Below are 20733 nucleotides of genomic sequence, written 5' to 3'. Positions count from 1 at the left end.
ATAATCTAAAAGCTTGACCTTTTGGAAGCTGTTGAGTCAGTCCCGTGATTGAGAGAATCAGCGGATATTAGTAAGATATTCTCAGTGAAATACGGAGTACCAATTAATATGGTGGGTCAAGCCAACCTCGGAAGCTTGCATTGTACGGAGTACCAGATAGTACATAGTGCGATGTTGTAGTCCAGTCATCTATCTATTCGACTGTCCACGATATGGTGCGTTCCAACGCGATCTGACACCTGCCCTTAAAACATAGCCCACTCCATTTTTTTTTTTTTTTTTTTGGCACTACAAGCAGATCTGGATGCGACCAACCTTTATCAAGCGCCTTGCACCCCGCTACGCTTGAGAGATAATAGACTCATGCGCAGTTGATTGGAAGTACTACTAAATGCCCCAGAAAGATACGGCCAGAAGAGCTTCGGGGAGGCCTGGCCGTTCATCAGCGGAAGCGTCCCCTGGCACACGATCGCAAGCGGATAAAGTTACAACTGGGCCCCCGACACTGTTTAAAAAACGCAGTGGATCTGCAGGCTATCAACTGGCCCAAGAGCCTTTTACTCCTCCGAATAGAGGCCTGTACCAATCCGAGCGCAGTCGAAAGAAGAGGAGGTATATGCATGCGGAGCAGTCACGGCCAGCCCTGGACCAGATTGACGTACGCGATAGCGATGACGCAGCCTCGGATATTTACGAGCCTAGATATGATCGTGCGGCTGATGTTGCTTACAAGTCTAATGATATTGAAGGGAATTGCAGTCCTCTGAAGGAATCCTATATTGAACGCAGAGAATCGGAGTTCCCTTACAACCCAGCTGCGTCTGTGTCACGACGGCTTCGCATTGAAGAACAGCCCATCTCAGACGGTAGCACCCCCAGCCGGACTTTGGCGGAAGCTGGGCATGACAGGAGAACTGTCTCTTCTCGAAAGAGACTGGTTGATTTGCTAGGTATAGCAGTACCGTCCAAGGAGACTGGATCGAGTGGTTCTGACTCAATTGTAGCTGAAAACATACACTCAGAAAACTCCCGGCCTCTGCAAGAAACCGACATCCCTCGCGCAAGCCACTGTGAAAATCCGGATGAAGTAACAGATCATAGCTCTGAAAAGGCCATCAAAGCGGACACTCCGATGCTTTCCAGAATACGGGGCTCTAGGATCACTTATGCACGCCAACGATCTTTCTTGGGTAATCCTCTGAGCTTGACAGCTCTTGAACAGCGGGACACTTCGGCATCCTCGCCACATCCTGGTGACGCAAGTCTGGCACACATCACAAACAATGATGGTAACCAAAATTTGGTTAGTGACGACGATGAAATCGAATCTAGACCTGTCCGTAGCATACATGAGCTTAGACAGGCTGGAGATAACGCACGGTTTCGGGAGTCAGTTGAGGTGATATTTGAAGACATCGAGGATCCAAATAACTCTCTCTCTGGGAAATGTAGTAGCTTCGCACAGCTATGCACAAAACTTCTTGAGCATGCCTTTGTGCGTCGATTCTCTGAATATGGTTTCAATGAACGGCTTGTCAAGTGCATCGCGGATGATCAAAACATTCTCATTACGTCCATGGCTTTGTGTGCATTTAGACTAATCTGCTCGAATGGTCTTTTCTCTCACACAAGTCTGAGATCTTTCTGGGCCACAATCCTGGGAATGTCTCACAAGCTTCTTACTATGACCGAAGACATCATAAATATGGCAACTGAGGGAACCACCAGCCTGTCCAAGGTCGTGCAAAGATCTTTCAAAAAGACATTACCTCAGATTTCCTCTGTTCTTTTCAATGCGTCCCCATCGCCGAGCCTTTCTCCCTGCTTGGTGACACTTTCGTGCATCCAATTCTGCATTTCTATCTTCCTCGAAAAGGGGGACGACATTGAACCTTTGCCCGCGACGCTAACGGAACAAATCGTTGACTTGCTGATAACACAATGTGACAATGCAACCTCCAAAGCAAGTCTCGAGAGCTATGAGTTATCAAGGTTGTCATTCTTGATTCTGGAATCTCACTCGATGTTACCGGGAACATCAGCGTATCATCATCACAACTTTTCCCGGCTGCTTTTCGAGAACCATGGTAAATTTCTGCCATTTTGTCAGTTTGATCGGAGTAAGCAGATTCCTATGTTATATGCCAGGGTGATACTCAACCTTACAAATAATGTGCCTTCGCTATGCGAAGAGTTTGCTACTCCTGACATGGTCTCGGATTTTGTGGAACTTGCCACTACTGGGTTGTCTGGTGCATCCATGAATCGCAATGTGGATGAACATGGATCTTTGAATGCCAACATTTTAGCTTTGGGTGTGCTCATAAACTTGTCGGAACAAAGCGAGCTCTCACGAGCTGCTTTTCTTAATCCAGCTTCTGATTCTACGTCACTACTCCAGTTACTTCTCGAGCACTTTTCCGCGGGGCTTGCATTTGTTGATCAGGTAAGAGTATATCATTCTCAATTGGAGGACACATTGAGCTAATTCAGATAAGGCGCGCTCTGTGTCCGAAGTGCATTATAATGTTGTGATTGGATACCTCTCGATTGTCTTGGCTACCTTGTGTCTCAACGAGGAGGCATTGAATCAAATCAGGGAATCAATTCGTGGCGAAGGTCTTCTACTAGTTTTATCGACGGCAGAAGAATTCTTAAAGTTTCACCAGAAGGTTGAGCAAGACTCGCAGCTTTTTGAAAGTTCGGGAGAACGTGGAGGTAGATCAACAACGCGCTTGAAGGATGTCCTGAATCAGATACGCCAGAAAGCACGTCTATAAATAAAGCTCCGAGATATCTATATGCAATTTCGATTTTCATCCAGCCCAGTAGTTACTCCATATGTAAACTGTAACAATAAAGACCTGTTCTTGCAATGGTCGCTATGAGCGGCCTGCCCACCTATCCTTTGATGATCGCTACTTGCAACGGAAGACTGGAAAAACACAAGTAACAACATTCCTTTGTCAAAAGGATGTTTTTCAGTATTTATTGTACTTCTTCTGTTAGATTGCCATCCAGATTGTTTGCTGTGGAGGTCCCGTTGTAAATATAAATATTGTTTTGACGTAATAGCGATTCTGGTACGTAGCTCTGTTCTAGTTGCCGTTTGACTTGTTTGCGCTCCTGGATTGCCTATTCGCCACTTCCGGGTGAGCTCATCTGTGATCTGATTGCCATCCCTATCATAAGGGTGCTACACAATTGACAAAGTTTGACCACTGAGGCCTCTAACAAACCGTGGGTTCGTGCTTAGATACCTGTTAATGACCTCGAGAAGCCTATATCTTTGTGCGCAAAAATCTCTAATTCATTGACCAACTTCCGCAAGAATCGCCTTATATTTTATAGCCACTTTCCCGCTCCGTACTCTAGAAGATGCCTAGTGCACCGAAGCAGCGCAAAATAGCTATTGTTGGCAGTCGCTCTGTGGGTATGGCCTCCTATCTCTTTGACAATCGTTTGCTTGTTCGATCGCATCATGTTTACTAAAATATTTCCCAGGTAAATCTTCTCTTACAGTTCGATTTGTTGAACATCATTTTGTAGAAAGCTACTATCCGACGATCGAAAACACGTTCAGTCGAATCATCAAATACAACGGCCAAGATTATGCCACTGAAATCGTTGACACAGCTGGTCAGGTATGGAGAAAATTTGGCCTGAGCCTAGAGCCCCGTGGGTGGCTAATACTGCTATAGGACGAGTACAGTATATTGAACTCCAAGCATTTCATCGGAATACATGGGTATATTATTGTCTACTCGGTGGCTTCACGTCAGTCGTTCGACATGGTGAGGGTCATACGTGACAAGATTTTGAACCATCTTGTGAGTATCCAATTCGGTCCTTGCAGCCACCTTAGAAGCTGACATGAAATAAGGGTGCCGATCATGTACCCCTTGTGCTTGTCGGAAATAAAAGCGATCTCAAATCTGAGCAACGCCAGGTGTCTCTAGATGAAGGCCGGCAGCTTTGTGAAGAATTCCATTGTGCATTTACTGAGGCTAGTGCTCGTCTCGACTATAATGTTGCGAAAGCGTTTGACTTAATGATTGGGGAGATCGAAAAGTCGCAAAACCCATCACAGCCGGCAGGAGGCAACAAATGCGCCGTAATGTGATAAGGCCTATGATGTAGCAGGATAGGTATTGACCTAGGTGGTCGAAAATGGCTACGCCTCGTTTGGATATCACTTCCAGTTTCTCGGAGAGGCAACATAGCTGTTGATTAGCCTAGGTTGTTGTATTTCTGGGATACGTTTTTTTGCAGCTCTTCACTGGCGCAGCTGTGATTCTTTCGGCACTCGATTTCTCAAGTACTGTCTTTGTCTGTTACATAATCTAATACATACACAGTAGTTTATCTCCCAGGGCATGAGAGCTGTGTTTGGAATCAAGTCCCATAAGAAAGGAAGGGTGAGACAGCCGACAGATGCAGTTTGTGCAGAGCGGCCGACTAAGTTTCATTAGTAGGAGTATGCTATACCTAATTGGTCGAGCCCCTAAATTTCTGCCCCTCCATTTGATGATACACCAACCGAGTTCTCTAGCCCCTCCTTCCCTACTTATTACAAGCTGTCCTCCCCGCCAACTGTCGCTGCTATTCTGTCCTCCTTAGTTGAATCTTGGGACGCTGGATTTTTGTATCGTACAAGAAAAAATCGTTCATCATGCTTGATCTGGCAGACTTCATCAGTGATCGCGGTGGCGATCCGAACAAGATCAAAGAGAGTCAACGGAAACGCTACGCCCCGGAGAGTGTCGTTGATGAGGTCCTCTCCCTATATGAAGAGGCGCGGCGTGGTATGCTATGTCTGCTTTATAACAGATACTCACATTCTAAACGGCTGATTTCGGATATCTTATAGCACGGTATGAGGTTATGCAAATAAACTCCCAGCTTAATGCACTCCAAAAAGAAATTGGCAAGAGAAAGAAGGTTCGCATTTGTTTTACATATAAGTCCAATTATACTTTTATATAATCCATCTATTGTATCCTCTATTGCTTGACAGGAAACTGACATAATCTTGAAACAGAACAAGGAAGACGCAAATGATCTGATGGAACAGAAAGCCGACCTCGAGAGGCGCAAGAAGGAAGCCGAGGAACTGGCTATCCAGAAGGAAAAGCAAAGAGACGGCAAAATTCGGACTATTGGCAACCTTGTTCATGATTCTGTTCCCGTGAGCAACAATGAAGTATGTATTATATTCAGTCGGACGCTAGAGACTTATTTAACCGAAAGGACTGCCGTTAGGACGACAATGCCGTAATAAGGACATGGGCTCCCGACAACGTGAAGGTCGAGAAGCGCAACTGTCTTTCGCACCATGAGGTTCTCACTCGTCTCGATGGGTTTGATTCAGAGCGTGGTGTCAAAGTGGTTGGCCACCGCGGCTACTGTTTGACAGGTTATGGGCTTTTCCTCAATCTCGCGCTCATAAACTATGGCTTGGAATTCCTCTGGGGTAAAGGTTACAAGCCTAACCAACCCCCTCAATTCATGCTCAAGGACATGATGGCGAAGACCGCCCAGCTTGAACAGTTCGACGAGGAGCTCTACAAAGTCACGGAAAGTGAAGACAAGTCCACCGACAAGTACCTAATCGCTACTTCAGAGCAACCGCTTTCAGCCTTGCATGACGGAGAATGGCTGCAAGATAAAGATCTCCCAATCAAGTTGGTGGTTCCGGCATGTCTAGTCAACTTCTCCCTCGGGCTAACTAGCACGCAGGTACGCTGGATATAGTACTTGCTACCGGAAAGAGGCAGGTGCTCATGGTAAGGATGCATGGGGAATCTTCCGTGTCCACCAGTTCGAGAAGGTGATAAGCCCTAGGTTACCCATGTTGCTTGTAATGCTAACTCAGCCCAGATCGAACAATTTGTTCTCACGAAACCGGAAGATTCGTGGCAAGCATTTGACGAAATGATGGCCACTTCGGAAGAGTTCTACCGGTCTCTTGGCCTGCCGTACCAGGTTGTCGCCATTGTTTCGGGGGCATTAAACAATGCCGCCTCGAAGAAGTATGACCTTGAAGCGTGGTTTCCATTTCAAGGAGAGTACAAGGAGCTAGTATCCTGCTCCAACTGTACCGATTATCAATCCAGAGCCCTAGAGATTCGCTATGGCACGAAGAAGGCTACTGATGTGAAGAAGTCCTATGTCCATGCCTTGAATGCGACTTTGTGTGCAACCGAACGTACACTCTGTTGTGTGCTTGAAAACTACCAGACAGATGATGTACGTCATGACTCTGAACCCACCTGCTGATGATTGTTGATACTGATAATGTGATAGGGTATTATTGTGCCAGAGCCTCTGAGGAAGTATATCCCGGGCGCTCCCGAATTTATCCCATATTCCAAAGAGCTGCCGAAAGATAGTACTTCCAACAAAAACAAAGCCAAGCAGACTACGAAGGCTGTGAGCGGTGCAGATGAGACTGCGAAGAAACTGGAGGGCCTTCAGGTTTGAATCTGGCCAGTCAAATGTTACTTTAGACGAGATCAATTAGCGGGCCAATGACTGTTATGTGAGCATCTCGATTAACCAAGAAAAAAAAAAGCGAAAGCGGTAAAAGCGAGATCCCAGTCACCTGGGTCAGAAGACCACTGTTATTGCATATGCCATGATAGTTGGATGATATAGAGTACAGGGTACAATCAATGAAATTATCTTTTGGCCAATCGCTTAGCCTCGTAGAATTATTCTACACAATATGGCGCCTCTCATGGTCCAAGGTTAAATTGTATACGGAGTACAAAGTCGATAGTTAAAAATCATGAGATATTTGTGTGGATACGGATCAAGAGGGGATGTTTCGGCCCCGCTGTTGCTTGCCCCTCCAAAAAGTAACTGGCCAAACAATTGCTGTGCCTTTCGATGACTCAAACAGATCATAACGCCAGATGAGGTGTTAGTCACAAAGAATGTGGAACGCCTCTGTTCAAGTCCGGTTCCGGAGGTTTTAAATTTCAGTACCCCCTTCCTTGTCAATTTAGGTCTTACTGTTCACTCAAATTATATTTTTTGGATATACCACTACTTCTTGTGCCCTCTATTTTCTATTTTCTAACGTAACAGAATACTCTTCCACCCTCTATCTTCTTATACCCAATCCTACCAAATGGCTACATCTGCAAGGGACATCAATGTCCAAGAGGGATTGAATCTCAACCCTTCACAAAGCTTGAATTTCTCCACCTCTCCTACCGCTTCTTTCCAGTCTGCTCCTTCCAGCCATGGTGGCTCGGCTTTTGGAAGCCGTACGATACCGCTAGCAAATGCAAAGCATTTGAAGCCGTTTGCCACGGAGGATATCAAGGTCCTGCTCCTGGAAAACGTCAACCAAACGGGTAGGGACATCCTTACCAAACAGGGCTATCAGGTGGAATTCCTTAAATCCTCCCTTCCGGAAGATCAACTCATCGAGAAAATTCGGTCAGTATCGTCGTATCTGCTTCAGCTCTAGTATCTGTCTGACTTGCCTCCCCCGTGAACAGAGATGTACATGTGATTGGGATTCGCTCGAAGACCAAGCTGAGCGCTCGTGTACTAAAGGAAGCTCGGAATCTTATTGTCATTGGTTGTTTCTGCATCGGGACGAACCAGGTTGATCTGCAATATGCAGCTGAACATGGAATTGCTGTTTTCAACTCACCGTTCAGCAATTCCCGTAGTGTCGCAGAATTGGTTATAGCTGAAATCATTGCTCTTGCCCGTCAACTGGGTGACCGTTCCAATGAGATGCATAACGGCACATGGAACAAAGTGAGCAACAAGTGCTGGGAAATCCGCGGAAAGACCCTTGGTATTCTCTTGATTCTACCATCATTTGCTGTCGGCTAATGTTCCTGTTAGGCATAATTGGATATGGTCACATTGGCGCTCAACTGTCGGTTCTAGCAGAGGCTATGGGCATGTCTGTTATTTTCTACGACGTAGTGAACCTGATGGCACTGGGTACTGCTCGCCAAGTACCAACCCTTGAAATCCTTTTGTCTGAGTCGGACTTCATCACGTGCCATGTTCCTGAGCTCCCGGAGACACGGAACATGATAGGACAACCCCAGTTTGAGCAAATGAAGCCTGGCAGTTATCTGATAAATGCCAGTCGGGGAAGTGTCGTGGACATTCCTGCTCTAATCCATGCAATGCGGTCCGGCAAAGTGGCGGGTGCCGCTCTCGATGTCTATCCCAATGAGCCAGCCGGAAATGGTGATTATTTCAACCAAAGCCTCAATGACTGGGCAACGGATCTTAGGGGTCTCAAGAATTTGATCCTCACGCCACATATTGGCGGTAGCACAGAGGAGGCGCAGCGTGCGATTGGCGTTGAGGTGGCAGAAGCCTTGGTGAGATATGTTAATGAGGGCACAACACTGGGGGCCGTAAACCTGCCGGAGGTTGCTCTGCGGTCCCTGACGATGGATGAACCCAACCATGCCCGAGTGAGTACAGGAACAAAGTTTTCAACTTTGAATAATGGCTAATTCTTTGGAATAGGTCATCTTCATTCATCAGAACGTTCCGGGTGTTTTGCGAAAAGGTAGGCTTCTTTCTACGAAATAGGAATAATGTGTGCTTTGCTGATGGCTTCCAGTCAATGAGGTTCTTGGTGATCACAATGTTGACAAGCAAATGACTGATAGCAGAGGTGATGTATGTCGTTATGCATTGACATGTCTAAGCAGTGCGAAGCTGACTATATTAGGTGGCATACTTGATGGCCGATATCAGCAGTGTCGACAACATGACAATCAAGGACTTGTACGAGAGACTTGAAAGCCTCGGATGTACGAAATCTCTTTCTTCGATATCACCTTATGACTTTCCTGACTGATCATTTACTCTAGCTCGAATTATGACGCGCATCTTGTATTAAAGCGCCCCTCTCTTGTGCTTATACCTATGACTAGAAGGTATAGGTGGACAGGTCACTACCCATTCTCCGAAAGGATCTAGAAACGGAAGGGAATCACAAAATTAGTTGCGAACCTAGTTCATTTTTTATGCGGCAGAGGTCCCTCAACGGCACTCGTCCAATGAAGCTGTCAGTACAATTTCCCCTTAAACTTGATTCGAACCCGTGATATGCTAGCGAGCTATCTACGGCTCTATTACTCCGACTCAAGATTTCCTCATGCGCTTGGGACATGAGAAAACAAGTTAGTCTACAATGCTAGCCTGTCGGCAGAATATTCAACACCGCTGCTCCTTTCTACTTTATATTTCTATTTCTATTAGTAATATTACTTTCTTCCGTTATTAGCTATCTTTCTCGCTAGAGTGAACGGGAAACTGATAGAACCACTTGAGCCTTTCTTTGAATACATGCTCTTATAGAATTGGTGCCAAAATACTTTGTTATGTCTGCTACTAATTCTAAGCCCACATGCTTCCAGTCCAAAGAATGAATGGCGTTGTGATTTATGCGATCAGTCAATGACAAGGTATCCGACAATTAGCGATTGCAGGGTCGTGGTGGCACGGGTGAAACCGAATCACCTGCGATGGATTGTCCTAGCTGCATCACGACCACCTTCCCTAGAGCAGGGGCTACGGCTCCTTCGTCTTGTCAGATTTTCTCGCGAAAAGTCTCTTCGCACAGGTTGGTAGGCTGAGTCACTATTGTTGATGTCACGCCGATCCGTATTGTAGCCCCGATTGTGGTCTCTCTCCCAAGGACGTTCGCCTCCGCCAGCATAGCTTGGAATGTAGGAGTCTAGGTTCCCTTCAGACCGCCCGCGAGCCTGGTGGCTTCTGTCTCGTCCCAATCTACCTATGCTACCGGAAGACCACATCTGGTGATTTGACGTTGGCGGACGAGGTGGCAACCCCCCTCTATGCCAGGATCCTTGGCTGAGATCCTCCCCACCTGTCCTCGATCGAGCTGCGTGCATTTCGCAGTTACGATTGTCATAAGAGCGCTGTGGAGGGACTCCCTGAACCCCGTTGTTCCAAGTACCACGGGCTGTGCTTGGAAGACGACTATTCCGACCTTCGACGCCTGTTCTGTTCCCTGAGCCACCTGCCCAACTTCCGTTCGGGCCACCAATCCCTACAGCACCCCCTGCAGGTGCCGGTGGCATGGGTGCCTTTTGCCCACGAAATCTTCTCCTATCAAGCTCATGGGAGTCTTCAAAAGAAGGTAACTCTCCAGGTCGTGCCGGTAGTGGTGGGCTAGAAAAGTAAGGATGTTTCAAAGCATCGATAGCATTGATCCGTTTTCGCCAGTCGAGCTTTAAAAGCTCACTAAGCAAGGATATCGCTATAGGGCTTTGCCTGAGAAGAGGTTAGGCATATATTCGAAGTTTCCCATTCACCTGGTCTTTTCGGAGGGTGGACGATACTCTTTGAATACTTCACGTAAATTACCCGGTCTGTTACCAAAATTCTTCACTCCCTCACACCCTGGTAGTGAAGACCACCCTGGCATAGTCTCCTCTGTAGGCGAGCCTACAAGACTGAAAATCATCTGCGCCTGGTTGAGGTCGCTATTCCCGGCAAGGATCGGCTTTCCTTTGAACATTTCCCCAAAGACGCATCTGCGAGTGTCAGACTAACATCACCACGAAGATCGGGATAATTTACTTACCCAACGCCCCACATGTCGATAGCTGTCGTATAACGCCGGAGTTGAAGAAGCAGTTCGGGGGGGCGATACCATCGAGTCACAACGAGTGTAGTATAATCCCTTCGTGCTTCTCCACCGCCTCGCCCAGGCTGAGGAGGGGCCTCTTCATATGGTCGGGCTAATCCGAAATCAGCAATTTGAAGTATGCCTCTATTGCTAATAAGTAGGTTGGCAGCTATCAGGTGGTTAGTCGGAGAGGCTGTATTGCTGCTTGATGATTCACCGACCCTTCATGTCTCGATGTAATATACGATTCTATAACAAGTTAGGGCAAAGATCTAAGTAGTTCTCAAGAACTAGTACCTCATGTAAATATCTAAGGCCTTCAAGAAGTTGAAGCATATAACACTTGATTTGAGCTTCAGTGAACTGAACAGCAGGATTCTCCAGAAGGCCTGAGAGATCGTGTTCCATATATGGTGTTACCATGTACATGCTTGGCTTTTTACGTCCTTCCCCTGTGCTGGTATAAGCACGTTTCACTTTGCGGTAGGAAGTTCTACTTACCTTTACTCCGTTCGACTGCCATTTCCTTAAGATGTAAGATATTAGTGTGAGATAGCATCTTCAGAAGTTTGATTTCACGAAGTGCGGTTATGGGGAACTTCGAGGGCATCAATCAGCATCTACTAACGCGGTGATCCCAATCGGTCATCTTACCCCGTCTCTCTCATTATGCATGAGTATCTTTTTAAGAGCAACGACAGCATTGTCCTTTTTCGATCTCGCTTTGTAGACCTCACTGTAGACATTCAGTTTGAGAACACATTGTTGTACAGGCTTTCTGAAACCCACCCAAAAGTACCCTCACCAAGCTTACCCAAAAATTCAAACTCACGTATGCTAGTGCACCCATGGAATCGGTTGTTGCCATTGCTGTCTCTCTCGAGGGATACTATGACCATTTTCTACCCACTCTCCTCACCAAAGTGATCGAATATGCGGATGATGGCGCCAACCGTGCGAGATCGGGACAAGTGTGAGGCTCTATCTCCCTGATATAGTGCTTGAACCAAGTTGCAATACAAGGTATGATTTGTTAGCGTCAAGGCAAAGCCGAACGTCGCGCGGATCCTTGACCACTGCAATTCTTCTAGAGCAAAAGAGCTCGGTTGGGAGTCACACGTCTCGAGAAACCGTTGTGTGATGGCCAAATAAATATATGGCTTGTATCAAAAGAAAAATCTGTGAATACCTAACAATATCAGGTTGATAGTAGGAAGACTGTAGAAGACTGTTGTTTTCAAGGTAGTATGGGACGCGATCCGTTCACTCGTGTGAGAGCCAGAGCTATCATAGTGCTCTGATAATTCAATGTATGATTTTACTGGATGACGGTCATGATCTCACTAGCTGAGATGGTACGAAGGAAGATAGATTGTCCATGACTTCAAACCGTGCCGGCTGTTACCTGGAGCAAGTTCTTGGTATCACGTGATTATGTAATGCTTCTAATCTAGTCCGTACCGATCCCTCACTGCTATTGATTTACCTTTCTTCAAACCATCAGTCCTGATACATAAGTCCTTTAACGGCAGAAAAGTATGCACCTCGAATTTTCTATCACCTATTCTCTAATCCTTTTATCGTCTGGGACTGACTTGTCATGTACAGATATGGCTGCAAACCACCCAATTCATATTCATCCCGCTCGACCTCTCTATCGTTTCACCGCGACTGCATTGGGAGCTAGCATGTGGTTCTTTGTACGAATCTCACGCGATTATATGGCGAATAGTGCTAACCATTCCCTTTTTGCGGATCTATAGCTGATGTACAGGGCGAAGAAAGACGGTCCTGCTTTGTTGGGTTGGAAGCATCCTTGGGACCATTGATTGCCAAATATTCTCAGACCTGAGTACGGTCTCGCTTGTTGAGATTGGAAGACAATTGATTTTCTTGAGGACTACATCAGATATCTCAATCGAGTTGTAACAAAGGTTCTCGCTTTCTATCGTCATTAAAGGAACCATCCACTCAAACTTTCAAGTCAGAATGACGACGATCATATCTGAAGAATAGGATATGTGCAAACGTGGAATTCCATCTACCCTTGCATTTCCTCGAGTAGTACCTTGTACTGGCGACGCTTTTTGGGGTGACCTGGTCGCAAGGCTGTGTACATGCGCCCTAGCAAATGAGCCAATCTAGGAAAGAGATTCCTTTCTGCCAACCAAGAGAACAAAAAGCTCAAGGCAGCAAGTGTCAGCAACCACCACGCGAAACTTTCCGGCAGGTACGTCAATTGGATGACCCGCTTCAGCCATTGTGAGGGTGTAAACAGCATGTAGCAGGAGATCATCAAATCCACAATTATCATAGAGAGGAATGGTTCTAGACTGTGTTAGTGACATGGCCGACCACACATGCTTGGGGGGACTGACTGTTAGAGCTCATCGGTTTTCTGAATGGGGGTCCGACGCTAAGGACAGCACTTGACAGGATGTACTGAAAGCAGGAAAGCAGAAACAGAACGGTGTTCTCGGAGTTCTCAATGTTGCTTTCCTCTAGATCTAGCTGAGGGGGTTGAAACCTAAGAAGGTCAGTGGTTGTCATGAAAGCAAGATTGAGCTAAAGAAAAGCCAAGTTACCCACCATGGTTGCGATTTCACAGTCTCGAATGCAATTAATTGAGTCAAAATGCATATCGTTATTTGGCCTAGCAGCGGGATTAAGACTTTGCGTGATACAAGATCAGCAGTGGGTCGTTTCCGCGATAATACAGGGTTTGGCTTGGTCCATCCCACTGGTGAGCAGAGTCAGTCTAAAATTCACAAGGTAGTTGACATCCTCAATCCAGCTAAGACACTTACTAAAAATTGCTATCGGTAATATGAGGCATAAGTCGATATAAAGAAACTTCATGCTATGTTAGCAGGTTATATATTGTCTCTCAGGAGCCTTGAAATTCACCTGGAAGTCACCAAGATTTGACGCTGATGCGTATAAGAAACTGACAGTTGAAAACTGAATTGCTGAATATAGGCTCATGTACTTGAAGCAGCAAAAACTTGTGACCAAGGCACCTCGGCCTTCCCTATTTCCTTGTTAGACATCCAATGCAACGTATGATATTTCAATTCGAATGATTGGTACCTGATCAGCGTCGGAACACACGATATGTCAAAGCGGCGGCTGGTGAATGGAGCAGCAACTGAAGCTTCGGCGTCTGATAAGGAAACACCGACATCAGCGGCTTTTAATGCACCACAGTCATTGGCACCGTCGCCGCAGAAGCCACAGCAATAGTCTAGGGATTGGAGCTTCTCCACTAGTTCATGTTTCTCATCAGGTGACATTCTCGCGAACACTTTTCCACGCACAAGTACCTGCAGGCAGTGTTAATTTGAAAGCAAAAACAATGTCGCAATAAAAAGCCAACTCTACTCGTAGACCCATGCCGGTATACACACCCTTTTGATAAGCAACTCGCTCCCAAAGTCCACGATCCACCTAAACATCTCGCCACTGATGGCAAGAGTGTAATGGCTGAGGCTACAGGCATTGCCTGGTATAGATAAGTCTACAGCCGTCGAATCCACCGAACGCTTCACGCCGTTAGCCATGCCCACTCTTTCTTGTGAATGAAACTTCATACCATAAGAGTACTCGGGTTGAGCTTCAGTGCGGGATTGTCTACACTTTCCCAGCAAAGACAGTCATCGGACGCATGTTGAGGAGAATGACCTGGTGCAAGATTAACAATAGCCATAACGCCTTGCGAGGACAGCTTACCTTGTACGAAGCGAGGAACAAAGCATTGTTCATCTCCACTAATTAGTCCGCATTCGCGAGCAACACTTACTGCAGTCAGTATGTTATCACCTGTACACATTATGTTGCGTATCCCTGCTTTATTCAGCTCAGCAATAGTTTCAGTCGTGTTTGGCTTCAGTTTGTTTTCGAAAATGATAAAGCCAAGAAACTCCAGATCACATTCAGCATCAGCACGGGACATTTTCTGGACTCTCATCCAGCTTAATTTTGGTTCATATTTCGCCGCACAGGCGATGACACGATATCCCTTGTGGGTATAGTTACTCAGGAGCTCATCAAAATCGTGAGGCACTACATAGTCATGCATCAGCTTCCAACTGGAACCTAAGTAGGTGCAACCTTACAGCTGCTTGGAAGACATATGGCCTTCACACTTTCTGGTGCACCTTTCACGAAAGTGCTGGCACCAGTGTCACCATACTGGCGTACAATAACACTTGCTCGACGGAGATGTGACACGAATTCAAAGGCACGCAAAATGCCGAGTTCTAGGGGTGCCTAGGTTTGCATAGTCAGATTCGAACTATTTGTCATTTATAAGCATCAAAGTGGCGTACAGACCTCTATTTTATTTCGCTGACAAGCACTGGTAGGGTTTTCAGTGACAGGTGGTCTCGCAATCGACGGTAATATCGCCTCGGAATCCGCTTCTTCAGCATGGCTCCCACCTTCTTCGAAGGACCAACCGGTGAACTGAAACATTTTGACATCTAGGGGGTCCCCAAGAAGTTCGCCGTCCACAACTCTCAGAGAGTGGCATGTTGCCATGGTGTAAAGGGTGTTGTTGTACCTGCTCATATCCTGAATGCTATCTGTATATGATGATGTCGGAGACGCGAGACACAGCTTAGGGAGCAGGTCGGAGAACCTGCGAACTGATAAGCAATTGTATGAAGTGTAGTGTGCACGCATATAAACCTTCTATTGTGGTCCACGATCCGCACTCCCAGTACATCCAGTCCATCTTCCGTGAGAGTACCTGTCTTATCGAAACAGATCACATCTAACTTGCCCCCTACATTGACCCTGTTGAAAAGCTTAACATAGTCTCCTTTAGGACTTGGTGTGTTTTCAAACCTTTGTGGACTGATGCAATATATTTTATGTGCCTTGAGTCGCGAGAGGGCGAAGTTGGTTCCAATGCTCAGCGTGGCCGGCAAAGCCGGAGGCACAACGATTGTAATCAGGTCGAGGGCCCTAACGATGATCAGATGCCATGAAAGCTGTATCTAGTCAGTTACAGGAATTATTTCTTGGCATCCAAGCTATGCTTACACCGAGGCGGATGAAATTGACAAACGAGGCCACGAAACCTAAAATCGCTATGATGGCCATAACAGATATATATCGGAATGAGTCCCGGTAAAAGCTAAAGCCGGAAGGCTTTGGGAAGAGCATCGATCGAACAAGGGCCCCTTTCGTGGTCAGGAAACCGGTTCGCACAACGACTGCCAAAGCAATAGCTTCGTCATCATCAACGCCTTGGGGACGACGTGCTCGAATTACCTTCGTACCGCTGAACAAGAAATGTCTTGCAAGAGCGGGGTGGATTGAGGGTGCGCTCAAATTCAGGTATTTCAGAGCATCGTCTGTTAATGGGACCTTAGAAACAGGGACAGATTCACCTGTACCTCCATTAGATTCTCATCAAGACCTTGGGAGACGATACTCGAACCTGTAAGCATGCTTTCATTCACAATACAATCACCGGATAACAGTATACAATCACAAGGGACATAGTTCAGGGAGGGGTCAGAGAATTCGTAAACATCACCCGGAACAAGCTCCCGAGAGGGGACAGATCTCCCTGTTTGGAGAAAGGAACGTTAATGCTGCATCAGGATGGTTAGATCTTAGAAGTTTGGCTTACAGAACCCATTCCTAAGCACACGGATATCGCACTCAAACAGTGAAATATGTCTTAAGCGGTTCATTGTCTAGATAGAGTTAGCACACCAGCACATTGGTTTGGCAAGAACAGCATACTGCTTTGGTTTCAATTATAGTAGCACTTATACTTATCACAGAGATGGAAAAGATGCAGACAGCATAATAGTAATACTGGTCAAGCGACCAGAGGACAAGGCTAGCAAGTTGGAAGATATAGAATGGGTGGAAAGCCTGGAACAGTGAGCATGCCAATCCAACATTGAACGTCGGTGAACAGGTACCTCATCCATAAGAAGTTGGAAAACAGATTTCTGCTGAATATCAATGAGATTCTTGCCAAACACCTGTTCACGGCTATCACGGTCATCGGCATCCAGTCCAGCTCTCATCCCTTTCGCGTTCGTCCAGGAAGGGTCTTTCCAGCCACCGATTAGGCAAAATTGGTCATCGCCTGGGTGGTAAATAAGCCGATGATATCTGTAATCAATGTACCGTAATTGATAGATTGTTGGGTCATTGTCCTCATCATACGACTGGTAGTCAGGACTGAAGATTGTGGAGAGAGGACGACCGTATACTTCAGTATGGACCGTATGAATGTCAAGTTGATTCCATTGATCCTGGGCCCAGTTCAGCGATAAGTTTTTATAGTTCCATACGTAGCATTGCTTACCTCAATCACAACCCATTGACAGGTTTGAAGAGGTGTTGGCATTCCCATCAAACGGATTCGGTACTTTGGAAACCAACGAAATAGGAGATAGAAAACCCCGAGCGACAACAGGCAAGATAGATAATACAATAGCAGACCGGTAGGACTCGTCGAAAAGCCCGCAATCACGATAGTCAAGTCTTCCGAAACGATGTGAACCTTTTGGCTTACCCTTTGATCGCCCCTATGGCAATAATCACGCGACGAAGCTGATAGAGACCTTCGTAGAAGGGGGTCTTGAACAGAGTCTCTAGAAAAGGAGGGACGTTTAGAGGATCTAATTGACTCGTTCGTCTCAATATCAGATAAGTTGTCAACGTCACTTTCAGCATCTATGGTATCTTCGTTTGGCCAGTCCAGGTGTTCCTGATCTTCCTGGAAATAGGTGAAGCTTGTGGTGGAATCCTTGCGATTCCGACGGTGGGAAAAGGAAACAACACTGGAAGGGATACTCTCTGATATCGGTCCATCATATATCTAGTATAAATAGTTATGTTCATTGTTCCATAAGCTTCGCCGGCATCTGGACGCACCTCGTTGCGGGCCATTTCAACGTCTGAGACAACGCTATAGCTGGAAGACCATCAGCAAGGCCCACCAGGAGGGTATTGTCTAGTGTGAAGAACCTGCTTCTTATTGAATTGCGGCGACGATCAGCCCCAGTTGAAAACATGGGTGACTGAGCCTCTAGTGGTGGTTGTATATCAGGCTCCATCTTGAGAATGATACTTCCTATGCGCTTTTGAAGGTCCGCTTCGACTTCGTGTAGAGGTCGATTTTTGGGTTGACACCGACAGGCAATGGACGGAAATTAGAGTGATTTATTTGACTCTTCGCATGCCGAAAACCGCCAATCTCGTCACGCTGAACAACCAAATTTAACACTGTGTAAGATGTGTAATTATCGATCTGCGTTTGTGCGTGGACTAACGTGATGGTCCGAAGATGCTCTTTATGACCTGCTTGACGTCTTATCTCCACGTGACTATCTAGATGGCGGGATGTTGTCACGGTACACATCGAGTTATGAATCCTTCCTCAATCCGCATACAGAGTTTTGCTGTCTGTTGACAAAGATGTCATGTCTGCCAAGACTTCTGTTATATCAAAATTACCTAGAAAATAGCGAATAGCATAGCTCATACTGGCTGGTATCGAGTATATAGAAAACTTGCAATCTACTTATGTAACCTTTCTACTATATGTCCTGCTCTTATAAGGAGTCTTAACTTGCCTATGACCCGCGGGACCCTGGCCGCGTATGACTGGTGAAATGATATCATCCTGGTGTCTTCTCAATCGCTCGTCGCCCAAACCTCCCTCCGCTAGCTGTTTCTGGGGCGCTTGGATAACACCATCGTATACAGCAGGGACAGCCCCAAAGAGAGTTGCGTCGTGTATCTGTAATTTGACAAGGTAGTATAGACTACTCCGTGGTGAATGTTGGAAAGTTAAGGGGAAATGGTAAGTTCCGCTGCATAGTACGGTATTCTGGAACTAAAAGGCCATAGTTTCGAGGCCATTGACTATGAAGTATAGAAGGCTATACCTATATTGTGCTATTGACTAAAGGGATGGATAATGGTAATTAAGTAGGTAGTTAGTTGGTTAAAAGCCTTGGAATGACAAAGCACATGGCCTGCCGACACCAGTAATTGTCACTGTATTGTTGGGAGCTTTTGAAAAGTTCTCAACAGCCAGCGCCCCCCGTCCCGCCAAGCCCCTCGGCCCAAGGGCGCTAAGGGATCCCACCAAGCCAGTATTATTCCAGACCTCGCAAAACGTATCAAATTCTTCCTTAACTCTCTTCGCCAGACCCCTCTACCAAACCATCTCCTCGTTACCCCCTCCCCCCTAAACAGCACCGTCAAGATGTCTGAGCCCATCAGGAATAAGAAAGCGGACTTTCCAGTGGCTCCGTAAGTATCCCTTCGCTGAACTACCAACTTCTCAAACATCTTGTTGTATGCTATGCTCTTGATCTCTGACAAGATACGACGGTTGCAGGACACCACAGAATACCCCGGCCAACAATGCTCCTATTTCTTCTCATGCCCAGCAACCTGGAATTGCTAGTATCAAAGAAGGTAAAATCCCTTACCACCTTTGAGATCGTTTCTCATACAAACCAATTATAGAGTCTCTTGACCATGCTACGGCGGCTTCCCTATTTGCACGCAACCCCGGGCTCGTTTCGATGATTCAGGGAAAACTCGGATCTCTTGTTGGCCGCTCTTCGGGCTACATTGAATCTTTACCCGTGTCAGTCCGCCGGCGCGTTGCTGGCCTGAAGGGTATCCAGAAGGAGCACGCTAAATTGGAAGCTCAGTTCCAGGAAGAAGTACTGGAACTCGAGAAGAAATACTTCGCGAAGTTTACTCCCTTGTATCAGAGGCGTTCCACGATAGTCAACGGAGCCGCGGAGCCTACGGATGGTGAAGTTGAAGCGGGACAGGGTGATGAAGAGGATGTTGACTCTAAAGATGATGCTGAGGCCACCAAAGAAGAGGATCAGGAGTCCCAAATCGCCGGCATACCTGAATTCTGGCTCTCAGCTATGAAGAACCAGATTTCTCTCGCAGAAATGATCACCGAACGAGATGAGGAGGCTTTGAAACATCTCGTCGATATCCGTATGGAATACCTCGACCGCCCAGGCTTCCGTCTCATCTTCGAATTTTCAGAGAATGCCTATTTCACAAACAAGACTATTTCGAAGACCTACTACTACAAGGAAGAAAACGGCTACGGTGGTGATTTTATCTACGATCACGCCGAAGGCACTAAGATCGATTGGAAGGCTGAGAAAGATCTTACTGTCCGTATTGAGAGCAAGAAACAGAGAAACAAGAGTGAGTATCGAGATAGCATTTATCAAATGTGCACTGTAGCTGACGTTCCTCAGATACGAAACAGACCCGGATTGTCAAAATTACCGTCCCCACGGAGTCATTTTTCAACTTCTTCTCCCCCCCTCAGCCCCCGACTGACGATGATGATACCGTTGCTACTGATATCGAGGAGCGACTCGAGCTTGATTATCAGCTCGGAGAAGACATCAAGGAGAAGCTCATCCCCAGAGCCATTGACTGGTTCACGGGAGAGGCCCTTCAGTTCGAAGAGCTGGGTGACGACATGGATGCCGATGACTACGACGACGAGGACGATGAAGATGAGGATGAAGATGATGAAGACGATGATGATGAGAGGAGATCCGACCGGGACGTTGACGATGACTCCGATGAAGAGGTGCGCATTCAATGATCATCGCTTGCTTATACCGTCTGTCCATGCTAACACCAGAACAGGATGGCACCTCGAAGCCGAAGAAGGAGGCTGCAGAATGTAAACAAAGCTGAGAATGTTCAGCATGGCTCAATAAACCAAGCTCGGAGCATGCATGAATCAGTTCATCACGCCTAGCCCTCAAGTGGTGTTTTCCTTTTTCTTTCCTTTTGTCATTCCAATGTTTTCGCCTCTACTTTATCATATTTTATTATTTATTTGTCACTGTTCCCACCCCCCGGTCCTCTTGACTTGTCGTTTCCGCCTAGTAATCTTGCCTCAGAATGTTGTCCCAGTGTCTTGGGGAGCGCTTTTGTAGTGCAAACAATCCATTGGCGTTTCCTTGTTTAAGGCATCGTGCGCATCGCTAGTCTTGTTGCGTGACACATATCTCTAATCACCTTCTATCCAAATATTGTGTCCA

The 20733-nt window shown here is 46.4% G+C and overlaps 7 protein-coding genes across 7 annotated transcripts; 5 read left to right on the top strand and 2 right to left on the bottom strand.

Annotated features, from left to right (window-relative positions):
* Positions 1-212: 212 nt before the first annotated feature.
* Positions 213-2780, top strand: AtWU_10314 (WAPL family protein; the record flags this gene model as incomplete). Its single annotated transcript, XM_035505419.1, has 5 exons — positions 213-215; positions 401-950; positions 1005-2120; positions 2193-2446; positions 2499-2780. The coding sequence occupies 5 exons, from the start codon at positions 213-215 to the stop codon at positions 2778-2780; spliced, it is 2205 nt and encodes a 734-aa protein (XP_035361312.1).
* Positions 2781-3378: 598 nt separating this feature from the next.
* Positions 3379-4123, top strand: rhbA (Rheb family small GTPase rhbA; the record flags this gene model as incomplete). The annotated part of the gene is made up of 4 exons (XM_035505418.1): positions 3379-3433; positions 3505-3644; positions 3702-3830; positions 3884-4123. The coding sequence occupies 4 exons, from the start codon at positions 3379-3381 to the stop codon at positions 4121-4123; spliced, it is 564 nt and encodes a 187-aa protein (XP_035361311.1).
* Positions 4124-4672: 549 nt separating this feature from the next.
* On the top strand, positions 4673-6483 carry AtWU_10312 (serine--tRNA ligase SES1; the record flags this gene model as incomplete). Its single annotated transcript, XM_035505417.1, has 7 exons — positions 4673-4805; positions 4871-4941; positions 5042-5203; positions 5263-5684; positions 5740-5830; positions 5881-6249; positions 6307-6483. 7 exons carry the CDS (start codon positions 4673-4675, stop codon positions 6481-6483), a joined length of 1425 nt encoding a protein of 474 aa, XP_035361310.1.
* Positions 6484-7135: 652 nt separating this feature from the next.
* On the top strand, positions 7136-8893 carry AtWU_10311 (D-3-phosphoglycerate dehydrogenase; the record flags this gene model as incomplete). Its single annotated transcript, XM_035505416.1, has 7 exons — positions 7136-7449; positions 7512-7819; positions 7870-8459; positions 8515-8557; positions 8612-8670; positions 8723-8804; positions 8865-8893. The coding sequence occupies 7 exons, from the start codon at positions 7136-7138 to the stop codon at positions 8891-8893; spliced, it is 1425 nt and encodes a 474-aa protein (XP_035361309.1).
* Positions 8894-9512: 619 nt separating this feature from the next.
* On the bottom strand, positions 9513-11550 carry AtWU_10310 (CDC2/CDK family serine/threonine-protein kinase; the record flags this gene model as incomplete). Its single annotated transcript, XM_035505415.1, has 8 exons — positions 9513-10293; positions 10362-10556; positions 10607-10820; positions 10873-10900; positions 10949-11103; positions 11153-11249; positions 11306-11387; positions 11441-11550. 8 exons carry the CDS (start codon positions 11548-11550, stop codon positions 9513-9515), a joined length of 1662 nt encoding a protein of 553 aa, XP_035361308.1.
* A 1142-nt stretch (positions 11551-12692) lies between these two features.
* Positions 12693-17739, bottom strand: AtWU_10309 (putative P-type ATPase; the record flags this gene model as incomplete). Its single annotated transcript, XM_035505414.1, has 22 exons — positions 12693-12979; positions 13030-13178; positions 13241-13391; positions 13459-13504; positions 13559-13682; positions 13742-13974; positions 14059-14193; positions 14244-14332; positions 14381-14713; positions 14767-14920; positions 14984-15290; positions 15341-15448; positions 15500-15645; positions 15698-15870; positions 15937-16047; positions 16098-16229; positions 16293-16359; positions 16409-16543; positions 16594-16932; positions 16986-17501; positions 17558-17597; positions 17651-17739. 22 exons carry the CDS (start codon positions 17737-17739, stop codon positions 12693-12695), a joined length of 3864 nt encoding a protein of 1287 aa, XP_035361307.1.
* A 1157-nt stretch (positions 17740-18896) lies between these two features.
* nap1 (histone chaperone NAP1) lies at positions 18897-20383 on the top strand (the record flags this gene model as incomplete). Its single annotated transcript, XM_035505413.1, has 5 exons — positions 18897-18943; positions 19032-19111; positions 19163-19876; positions 19930-20273; positions 20333-20383. The coding sequence occupies 5 exons, from the start codon at positions 18897-18899 to the stop codon at positions 20381-20383; spliced, it is 1236 nt and encodes a 411-aa protein (XP_035361306.1).
* Between the last annotated feature and the right edge of the window lie 350 nt (positions 20384-20733).

This window comes from Aspergillus tubingensis, assembly GCF_013340325.1.
Source record: "Aspergillus tubingensis WU-2223L DNA, scaffold_12, whole genome shotgun sequence".
In the NCBI taxonomy this organism is placed as follows: domain Eukaryota; kingdom Fungi; phylum Ascomycota; class Eurotiomycetes; order Eurotiales; family Aspergillaceae; genus Aspergillus; species Aspergillus tubingensis.
This window is presented reverse-complemented; position numbering and strand designations above follow the sequence as displayed.